Source organism: Gossypium hirsutum, chromosome A12 (genome assembly GCF_007990345.1).
Source record: "Gossypium hirsutum isolate 1008001.06 chromosome A12, Gossypium_hirsutum_v2.1, whole genome shotgun sequence".
Classification (NCBI taxonomy): domain Eukaryota; kingdom Viridiplantae; phylum Streptophyta; class Magnoliopsida; order Malvales; family Malvaceae; genus Gossypium; species Gossypium hirsutum.
This window is the reverse complement of record NC_053435.1, coordinates 15,435,573-15,447,780: the sequence shown is the minus strand read 5'-3', so window position 1 is coordinate 15,447,780 and position 12,208 is coordinate 15,435,573. Positions and strand designations below refer to the sequence as shown.

The following is a 12,208-nucleotide window of genomic DNA, read 5'->3' as shown; positions in this document are numbered from 1 at the left end:
CGAGAGATAAGTTTACAGAGAAAATTATAATTTGTCTTGGTCAAGAAAGTTAATTTAAGTTTAATTCAACCTCCTTTGGATACGATCTTCGGAATGTTTCCTGAAGTGGTTCGTTTTATCATTCTTTACTATATTACAATTTAACTCGTATACTTGCGAACACTATTGTTTAATCTTATATTTATTTACTGCAATATTTCCATTCCAGATGTTCGCACATAGACGAAAAATATGGGAAAAGTTAAAACAAGCCTTAAAAATATTTTAAAAGATTGGGGGTTCTAAAAACCTTTTAGAAAAAATTTAAAAAGATAAATCTCAAAATTATATATGAACTTTAATTTGATGTGATATATATTAACTTCAATTTAGTGCAATTGTATACATGAGAAACTAATTGTTAGTCGAATGTATATGTGAAACTTTGATTTTAATTTAATTTAAAGAATAAATACATCAATTTATTTTTATATTGAATAAATATAATTATTTATGTATATAATATATAAACATAAAATGATGTTATATCAATAATTGTATTAATAATTTACAAGAATTGGATCAAATCAAAATTTAATGTATAAAATTACATAAAATCAAAATTTATATATAAAATTGCATATTAAACCATAATTTATAGATAATTTTAAGATTTATCTCAATTTTAAAATCATTTAGAATCTTTATTATTAAGTTTGTAACACTTAGAAAGTTTGAATGTGATCAAAGTAATTTGTGCAAATCTAATTAAAGGAATTTAAAATTAATTTTATTACATCTAGAGGTGTTTGTAGCGTGGTTGAACTTAAGTATTGATATTAATACTTTTATACTTACCTAAATTTAACAATATTTGTAAATAGTTAACCCAAACTCATTTTAAAATAAATTTATTTATTAAAACAATAAATTTAATTATCTTAATATTTTTTTAATAATTTTAAATAATGTTATAAAAATTAAAAAATATTATAAATAATGTTATAATAATTTAATTTTTATGTGTTATAAATTAAATTAGAGAAAAGGAATGGACAGTTGTAATAAAACATTTGAAAGAAACTATTATGAATAAAATATTAATACTTTCAGATGTAAGATGTTTAGGTGTGTCTAAAGTCTCAAGTTTTAAGTTCTGGATATGTCTTTCACTAATTTTCATTTTATTTAATAATAAAATTAGATAAAATCTTCCACTATTTTATTTTATTTAATTACTAAAGTAAATGCATAAACTTATACATCAAATAAATTCTCTAAATTTGAAATTACTTAATTCTCATCAATATTATATTTAATTTTCTTTATTAAAGATAAATTACTACTATTAAAAAATTAGTTAAAAAACAATAGAAAAAATCAACTAAGTTTATTACAAAAAGAATATACAGAAATATTGCTAAATATTACTATTTAATGTTGCAACAGAAATTGCTATATGAAGTAACCCACTATGCAAACGTTCAGAAGTCTCAAACTAAAAGCAAATAACTCAACAATTTACAATTACATCAAATAGCTTAACTCATAAGCTAGTAAATAAGTTAAGATAACAAATAACTAGTTTAACTCAGACCTGTGCAATATTCGCTCTCATTCTAGCTCCAACATCACCCATTGCCTGGGAAGCCTTCTCTTTAGCAGCCTCATACTTAGCCATAGCATCCATACTCAAGATCTTATCAGCCGCTGCATATGTTTCTCCCAACTCATTCTTAGCTTCATCATAAGCATTTGAATCTTCTTCTCTTCCATGTGATTTTGATTCTGCTTCCTCACCTTCCATCACCCCTACAGCACCACCTAAAGCATGGGAAGCCTGCTCCATGGCAGCCTCAAACTTAGCCATAACATCCTTGCTCATGATCTTATCAGCAGATACATATGTTCCTCTTACCTTATTGATTGCTTCATTATAGGCATCGGAAACTTCATTTCTTCCGTGCGACGTTGATTCTGCAGCCTTATGTTTAATAGCTACATCATCACCTATAGCATTGGCAGGCTTCTTTTCCCAGGCCTTAAAGTTAGGTTTAAGTTCTTCGCTCATGATCTTATCACCAGATGCATATGTGGCATGCGAAACTTCATCTCCATGCGAGATTAATTCTGCAGCCTTATCTTTAATAATCCTAGCTACATTATTAGCTATAACATGGCACACCGTCTCTGTCAAAGCCTCAAACTTAGCTATAACATCTTCACTCGTGATCTTATCACCAGATACATATGTTTCCTCTACCTCATTATAGACATGGGAAACTTCATTTCTTCCACGCGAGATTGATTCTGCAGCCTTACCTTTAAGGATCCTAGCTACACCATCAGCTATAATATGGGAAGCCTTCTCTGTCAAAGCCTCAAACTTAGCCATAACATCTTCACCCATGATCTTATCACCAAACTTAGCCATAAAATCTTCACTCATGATCTTATCACCAGATGCATATGTATATCCTCCTATTTCATTATAGGCATGGGCTGCAGCCTTATCAATAATCCTAGCTACATCATCACTTACAAGATCGCAGGCCTTCGCTTCATCTTTTCCGTGCGATAGTACAACCTTAATCATGGTCCAAGCTACATAATCACTTATAACATGGTAAGCCTTCTCTTTCCAGGCCTCAAACTTAGCCATAGCATCTTCACTGAAGATCCTATCAGCAGATGATCCATGATTTACTGCTTCCTTAGTTTCTTGACTGCCTTTTTTATAGGCATCGATCGCTTTATCTCTAGCATTTTTATTGGTTTCTGCCAATGGTTCTTTGGCATTATCGATTGTATCTGCTGCTTTATCTGTTCCATGCTCCTTCGCATCTGCAATTTCATCTTTCGCATGATGGGCTTCATCTCTTCTATGCTGCATTGCATCTGCAGTTTCATCTTTCGTATGATGAGCTTCACCTCTTCCATGCTCCATCGCATCTGCAACTTTTTCTTCTGCATGATGAGCTTCATGCCGAGCTTCGTCGTTGGCATCGTCTCCTTTGTCTTCCCCATATGCCATTGTCTCTCGACCATTATCAACCTGATTCGAATCTACATCCATAGCCATATTAAGCATCTGGTTAGCTGCGTTTACTTCCTCTCTAGATATTTTGGCAGCATAGTTTGATGCTTCCGAAAAGACATAATAATAACATTAATAGGAAAGGCATAAGATGAATTACCAGAGGCAGACATTGAGGCACCATCTCCACCTTTATCCATCATATCTTTAGCCGCCTCTCTTGCATTCTCAAATTTCTGTCCCATGACCCTGGCAGAGTCATTACCATTATAAGAGACACAAGAAGTTAACCACACATGTCTGTCAACACAATTTATAAGCCAAACGGATCCATCTAACCGGCCTAATCAATCCTAATAATGGAACATTTTTTGTATCTAATTTATTCATAATATAGTCAACTGAATCATGCACTCTCCTTCATTGTTTAAGAATTTCACAACCAGATACATTGGAGAGAGATACATTTCTGGTATATAACCCGGAAAGTAGGTAAATTAAGAAAAAAGGGGGACCCTAATTACTATCAAGTAGATCATTGAACTACTAGCTTATCCATGAAAACAATTAAAAGAAAAAAAAAGAAAAAGGAAAGAGAGTCTCAAGTCTCAACCTAACCAACGACGCCCACGAAATTTTTCCAATTTTTAAAATGGCATTTCCAATTATATGTGAATCTTTATTTTAAAAAAGAAGGCATGCAGTATGATATACGTAATTGTTTGATCATTACACGAGGAAGTTGTCAAGTCCCGAATCAGGCAAGGAGTCCTTCACAGTTTCCTTTGTCATCTCTTGCCATCCCCAGGCCCAGCAAACCCCTACCATTGACAGCAATACCAATACCATTACCAGCATTCCCACCACTTTCTTCTTCTCCATCATCTTTGCCTCTACAAGCGTATTGGTTTTCTTTTCTTGAAAAAGAAAATATCTAAAAACGGTAACAAAAACAAGATTAAGAACCTTGAAGATCCTATATTAAAGTGTTGTTCTATTTCTCAAAATCTTTAAGGTTTTTATAGGAAAAGGAAGGAAGAAAAAAGCAGTGATGGTGAAACGTGGCTTTGCAATGGACAACGTGGCTGATAGTGGCTATTTTTGTAACAGGAAATGCTCCCATCTTGCCACTTGTTTTAGGGCAAGGGTACTGTTGTCGGCATCGGATTAGATCTTTGTTCGGTTATTCAGTTGCGTTGCGACATTGAAGAGGAATTTATGGAACAATCATCTGAATTCGCTCACGTTGTTTGAAGTTCCTATACTGTATGCGCGTCATTTTCTTTTATTATAAAGTGGCATTTTTTTATTAGATTAACCTATATATTCTTTTAAATGAAATATAATGTACATTTTATTTTTTTAATTTATTATAATTTTAGAATATTTGAGTATTTTAATATTTTATTTTTTTAAAGAAATTTGAGATAATTTATAATGTTGAGGTTAATTATTCTAAAAATTTATGACTAAAGTAATACAATATATAAAAATTGAGAGAGATTTATTATTATATCGATTTTTGGAATGCCATCTTATTATTCCATTAAATTACAATACTTAATCAAAAAAAAATCTTATTAGTTGGGTCACCATTTTGAATATTTTAATAATTGGGTTACATTGTAAATTACTGAAAAAAAAATTATATAAGACATATCGGGGTTTTAATTATTTAAGGTGAAATGATAAAATTGAGAATTTAAATTTTATATTCAAGTTTCAACATTTATTTATTTTTTAGATTTTTTAATTTATTTTTTTATAAATTTTATATAAAAATATATAAAACAATCATATAATAATTTTTTTTTGTGTGCAACTAAATTTTTTTTGGATAGAATGTAAGTTTAGCTTGATGAGATTAAATAACGATGATAATGAAATTAATTATTATAAAAATAAGATTAAAATTAATATGAGCCATATATTTGGATTTAAACAGAAAAAAACTAAAATAAAAAATAATAACTAAAAACATTGATTTACGTTGTACATCGAATATAATAAAATACCGATATATATATATATATATATATATGAATATATATATGTATATATATTAAACTGTAAAACATAAATTAAAAGTGTAATTGTGGAATAATTAAAAATTATTAAAATCATTTTTATAATCAAATTTAAAATATTTTAAAATAAATAATAAAATATATAAATTGTTTTATATTAAATGATAATTAAAAATATATTTACGATATATTAAATTATAAAAATAAATTTACATAATTATTATTTATGATATATCGAGATAAATCTTAAAATTATATATGAATTTTAATTTGATGTAATTGTACATGTAAAACTCTAATTGTGGTTCAAATGTATACTTAAAATTTTAATTTTGATTTAATCATACACATTTAAAGAAATAAATACATCAATTTATAATCATATTGGATAAATATAATTATTTTGTGTATATAATATATAACATAAAATGATGTTATATCAATAATTGTATTAAATATCAATAATTGTATTAATAATGTATAAAAATTAAATCAAATCAAAATTCATATATACAATTATACATTAAACTATAATTCATATATAGTTATAGAATTTATCCCTAACATGTATTTATATTATACAACATATTAGTTTTTATAACCCATAAGGGATAAAAAGGGAAACAACTTCTTTTTACTCCACGGTATTTATATTTCAGCGAGAAAGTAGACGCCAGTGCGTTGAAAATGTTTCCTATTCGTATCAACTAAAGTCACCATAATGGTGTGATTAAAATTAAAAAGAAAAAAAAAAGATAATCTCAGTTTGTGTTGTTTTTTCAACTATGTTATTTTTAAAATTTAAATTCAAGTTTTCTCTTTTTAAGCTTAAATATACATTATTAAACATTTATTGGTATATTTATTATTTATTTTAAAATTTAGTCTTTTAATAGTTTCTAAAATTAAATTGTTGTCGAGTTAATTCGTAACACCAACTTAACCAAACACTTAAATAGTAATATATATATTTTGGTAAAAAAAAAACACGCCTAGTAACTAGGAGTGAACAAAAACAGTGATCCCTTTTGGTAAGAAAATATGAGCATCCTCCTCTAATAGTCGTATAACATACTGAGGTAGGTCTGTGAAGAGAATTAATTGGTTAAGGTTCCCTATTGCTGCATTTGCCAAACAGTAAGCTACCTTGTCACTTCCTCGCAGGATATGCCTAAACTTCACTTTCCAAAGCTACCTTGTCACTTCCTCGCAGGATATGCCTAAACTTCACTTTCCAATCCTTATTGCACCATTCGTGGATTAAACGGACTTCTGTAATGTTACTAATTGATGCAAAACCATTACGGATAACATCTATAAACATTGCATCATCACAATTAATCTCAACCTGTTTGTATCCCTTCAACCAAGCCAGTTTCAACCCTTCAACAATCGCTCATGCTTCAATCTAGAAAACTTCTGCCACCCCTGTTACCATGGCAAAACCCGTCAACCACCTCCCGTTTTTAATATATTAAAACCTTTTGAGTACTGATAAAAAAACTAGTTACACCTTATCAGGGTAAGTCAGAATTTTTTTTATGGGTCGAAATTAAATTATATATTTTTACAATAGCAAAAATATAATTTCATTATTTTAATAGCTTATATAGTTGTAACTTTAAGTGACTAAATAATTTTTTTTTATTTTTTTTGTAAGCCAAAGCACAATCTTATTAATACTAAATTAAAATTTCATAAATTATAAAAAAACTAAAAATAATTCTATTTTAGGGTGGGCCTAGGGCTCCTGTCGACCCTTACTCTACCCTTGCCCTCGCCCTTCCCCTTACCTTTTTGATAATGTGCACTTACCTAAAGTTTGATGAAAAATACAATAGACACTAAGATTTAGTTATTAAATAAATTTTAAATAAAAGAATAACTTTACCAATTATCAATTTATTATTATTCTATTTATTTTGTCATCTTCAATAATTAATAAGGTTTTAAAATGAAAATGGTGATCGAACTAGTCAGGCCACTAGTTTATCAGTTGTTCTGGTTCGACCAATTCGATCAGTCCATCCAATTTGATAAAATAAATCATTAAAAAAACATAAAAATAATATATATTATAAAAAAAATAAAAAAATTCAGTTTAACTGGTATAACCACCCGGTTCAACCAGCCCTATCGATTCTTAGGTCAATTGATTTAATGCCTTTCTTTGGATCGATACCTCAATTGGTTCTCGGTCCAACCAACTGGTTTGACTCGATTCAAACAACCATGATAATTATATTAAATAAATTTAATTAAAATAATAAAAATCTAATTAGTTATAAAAATATTTTAATTATTATTAAATTAAATAAGAATTAGAACTATATTCTAATAAAAACTTATGTTAAACATAATATCTAGTTTAAATTAAACTTGGTCTAATATAATAACAAAATCTAGTTTAAATTAAACTTGGTCTAATATAATAAAGGTCAATTGAGTTTCAGTTATCAAATAAAGAATGAGTTGAATATGTGTAGATACTCAAGTAAATAATTTCTTATGGATGCCAAACTAATTAAAAATTAAAGTTAACATACCAAAGTTAAATATTAGAGCTATGATCTGCCAAAGTTCTAAAATAACTTTTGAGATCTCATCATCTAAACTTATATGCTAATTAAAATATTAATACCATATGGCTAAAATTTCAACATATTAATGAATTCACATAGCTTTCGGCATCTAATGTATTTTTGATGACCTGATATGATAAATCCTGATAAATTAAGTTTTACATTTGATAAATTAATTTTAAATAATGTCATTTGAGCCTTTCATGTCAAATAAGTAAGAATAGATTGACATATTCCATATTTTTATTGATTCATTCATAAGTTTTTTTTTTTGAATTTGATATTTTGATTTGGTGTTTCTATTAAAGATTAATGTTGGAGTTTTTTCATTTTAAATTTTTATGAATTCAAATTTTAGGGATTTTTTATAATATATATTATTGAAAATACTTACTTACAACTCACCATTTACAACCAAAATTACAAATGGTAATTAGATTTAACAAAAAACTAATAGTAGAACAACTTTCAACAACTTACCAGTTAAATGCTAACTACCTAACCTGTGCACTAACTAGCTTTGTTTTATAACATTCTCTATGTTTCTTCTTCTTCTTCTTCTTCTATCATTCAACATACTTGTTATCATTCATCATAAGTTGTTCCTTCTTTCTATCAATCACTCATCTTTCTTTTCTCTTTTTTAAAATATATTTCTTGGAAGTTAGGTTGTTAGCCTACTTAGCTTTCCATTACAAGTGTATACAAGGGAAAAAAAAACATTTCGGAAGCTAAGCTGCTAGGGTACTAACATTCCACTAGTGTATTTGAAGCTTGTTAGATCTAATCAAGAAATGTTTCCATTTTGAAAAGTAGGTCTAAAAAACTTAGTTGTTAGGCCAGTAATCTCTAAACACAACAAATGGATGACCAACACATTTTAAAGTATGATAGAATACAAAGTTAAGATCAATGCTAGAGTCAATATTTGCACCAAATTTAGAACCATTCCAAAATTAGAACAATTCATATCTAAAGTAAAATGAGAACCATCATTTGTATAAGGAGGGTTGTCATGTCATGTTGAGAAACATTAACAAGTGAACATGATTGGTTCGTTGAATGTTGCCACCATGTGTAGAATTAATATTTGGTGTAGTAGCTAATAATGTTACCCTGAGTAAAAGTAACAACAACAACCAAATGCTAGACATGTGTAGAATTAGCGTTTGGTGAAGTAGTTGATGATGTTACCATGATGAATACAAGTAACAATTGTAACCAATAATGAACATAAACTAAAACTGATATGCACCCTTCAAATGGGAATGGTGTCGAGAATATTACAAACAAGAAAACTAAATTAAGCACTAAACCAATTTACAACTCATATCAATCCAATGCCTTCTCAAAAGATCAAATATATAATTAAACAAGCATTAATAAGAGAAAACAATAGTTTAAGAAGAGAAGACAACAATAAATGTTCAAATTTCATAGTGCTAAAAGCAAACTGAGACAGAGTGGCACTAGAAAAGAAGAGAAAATGCTCAAAACAACTAACTTGTGCATAGTAATAATAGATCACTATAACACCCCAAACCTGACTCAAAAGCTTGGTCAAATTCGGAGCGTCATAGTGGTTGCCAAAACAACTAACTAGATCAATGATTCACTCATTACAAATTAAAACATAAATTTTTTTAAAAGAAATTATGACACAAGTAATAAATCATCTAACAAAACTTGATAAAACAATCAATAAGTTCCAAAATAACAATCAAAGCACTTAAATCGATCAATTAACAAATCATAAGTACATGCCAAGGCTAAAAAAAAGTAAAGACGACCTTACAAACTAACATTTGCAAGGACTTTTTGGCAATACTACTCAATCATGAACAATTCGATCCGATTATTACCTACACAAAGAACTAAAAACCTGAGTACTAAGATTTTTGCACTCAGTGGTGATCTAATACATTTTAAACTACTAATGTGTATAGTTAAAATAAAATCATTCTAATAAGATATAAATATATATAAAATAATTTCTGGAGTGAAAGTCACATTCGATAGAAATTTTCAAAAATACAATACAATCATAAATTAGTCACAAAATAACATTTAAAATAACAATGAAATATTATCAAGACATTAAATAAATAATGATAGCATTTCGATTCAATGTTCAAGTTCATTTAACCATTTTGTGCAAGTAACATGAGAAAGAAAAACATTCGGACACATGAGTGTCCAACCAATCACCAAATGGTTAATGAAAAATGACATAAGCACCAACAATGTCTATACTTCTTTGCGCGATAAACACGACTTAATCAATGATCAATCAAATACCAAATGTGCAAAATGCAACAATGACAAAACTCCTGGATGCTTAAGATAATCTGCACAATGAATAATTAGTGTAACACCCCACACCCGTGCCTTACACCGAGACGGAATACAAGGCGTTACTAAACTTGAACACGTACATATCATATTTTCGAGTCACCAAGACTCGCTCAAATTTAAAACTTTTTCGAACTATGTTTAAAATTCCTTAACATGGACTTACGAGACCCCAAACATCCATTGGAAACCATTCGGGACCAACTCGGGTCCTTTAACCAACCATATAAGAATGATTTTTGAAACAGGCCACACGCCCGTGTGGAAGGGCAATATGCCCGTGTGGCCACTATGACATGGTCGTGTTGATGGCCCGTGTAGTTAACAGGGCCTAAGCATAAGGGGACATGCCTGTGTCCAAACCCGTGTGAATTAAATTCTAAATTTGAACCTACAGAGGTTTTCACACGGCCTGACATACGCACGTGTCTATGGCCCGTGTCCCTCACACGGCCATGACACGCCTATGTCTTAGCCCGTGTCTAAAAACCTTGACATTCTATTTCTGACGTCAGCAACCAAATAGAGGTATACGGCCAAGGCAGACGCCTGTAGCCAGAGGCCGTATCCTTCACACGGCTGAGTCACATGGTCGTGCCTCTGTCCATGTTTTTACTACCATGCATTTTGACTTGCAAATTTTACATGCAGGGGACATACAGTCGAACAACATGCTCATAGGGCTGACCTTGCGTCACACACGGCCCAAACACAAGCCCATGTGTCTACCCATGTGGATAATATAAGACTATCTACCAAACCTTTTGCCACCCTGAAACATAATATAATACCATCCATCACACTAAAGTCTATCATAACATGATTTCCCAATCAAGCAACCATAACTAAGACCTATATATATTTTACATATGTTTAAGCGACTAATTTATGTACTTTGCTATCCATACACTGAAATTCACAAGCTCAACCGTACCAACAATTTTCTCATTCATGAAAGATCTTCTTATATTCATATAACAACTTTCAATATTAGCCATTTTTCATGGCCTTATACAAAATGAGTCAAATGCTAAAACAAGCCAACACATTTGGCCCCAAAACAGTGTGACACTAAAACAAAACAAAAGTTCCTATACATGCCATAATCAAAATAAAAGAATTGACTATACCAAGTGCTTCAGATGATAGTGTGACTGGTTTCTCCGATGTAGGCGATAATCCTCGAGCTACTTTGGTGGCACTATAAGATGATGGAAGGAAAAATAGGGTAAGCATAAAGCTTAGTAAGTTGCATGAAAATAAACATCAACTAATTATCATACAACAATATGCTTATAACATTTCATAGTTTGTCCATGAATATAATAAATAGACATAAGTACAACTTACTCATCACCATCCAATACAAATCCTATGGCATATATTGAGCCCACATCTCATACATTTCAAGTAGGTAACTATACCACTCACCAAATAGTCATAAATTTTCTCATTTTGATACAAATCATAAATATTTTGTTGAATCATTTGGAATATTACCGGATACTCAATAACCCCGAACATGGTATAAGATGCCGACGTCATGTCCCAGACATAGTCTTACATGGGCTAGTACATTAAAGTCGATGACGTGTCCCAGACAGGTTTTACACTGACTTTTATATATTGAGGCCGATGCCATGTCCTAGACAGGTCTTACACTGGCTCTCATCTATCGGTGTCTATGCCATGTCCCAGACAGGTCTTAAACTTACAAACAACAAGCTGATGCCATGTCTTAGACAGGTCTTACACTAGCTTGTATATCTCGAGGCTGATGTATGTCCCAGACATGTCTTACACTAGCTCTCGTTTCAATGACGATGCATGTCCCAGACATGTCTTACACTGGCTTTCATAACATGGCCGATGCATGTCCCAGGCATGTCTTACACTAGCTTTCATAATGTGGCCAATGCATGTCCCAGACATGTCTTACACTGGCTTTCATAATGTGGCCGATGCATGTCCCAAACATGTCTTACACTGGCTCACATACCACCCAATGTCATGGTACGAATATCCAAGTCTATTCCAATGTTCAACTGGAAGTCTTTACTACATTAATTTCTCGACATGCATTCTCATAATCACAATCAAGCAGTTCATGCAATATGAATTCAATCATACATCATAGCAATATAGTTGCATTATTAACATACAACTTACCTTGGATTACAAAATGTAGGCGACTAGACGATTTAATCTACTTGCTTGGCCTTCCCCCGGTT

At 30.5% G+C, this 12,208-nt stretch overlaps 1 protein-coding gene and 1 long non-coding RNA gene across 2 annotated transcripts; both read right to left on the bottom strand.

The window, feature by feature from the left end:
• Window positions 1–1,352: 1,352 nt before the first annotated feature.
• LOC107926808 (uncharacterized) lies at window positions 1,353–4,003 on the bottom strand. The gene is made up of 3 exons (XM_016857735.2): window positions 3,750–4,003; window positions 3,177–3,265; window positions 1,353–3,045 (listed from the first exon to the last, which is right to left on the bottom strand). Exons 1-3 carry the CDS (start codon window positions 3,899–3,901, stop codon window positions 1,571–1,573), a joined length of 1,716 nt encoding a protein of 571 aa, XP_016713224.1. The 5' UTR covers window positions 3,902–4,003; the 3' UTR covers window positions 1,353–1,570.
• Window positions 4,004–10,925: 6,922 nt separating this feature from the next.
• Window positions 10,926–12,208, bottom strand: LOC121210793 (uncharacterized). The gene is made up of 2 exons (XR_005905920.1): window positions 12,147–12,208; window positions 10,926–11,178 (listed from the first exon to the last, which is right to left on the bottom strand). It is a non-coding gene; the product is annotated as an uncharacterized lncRNA (long non-coding RNA).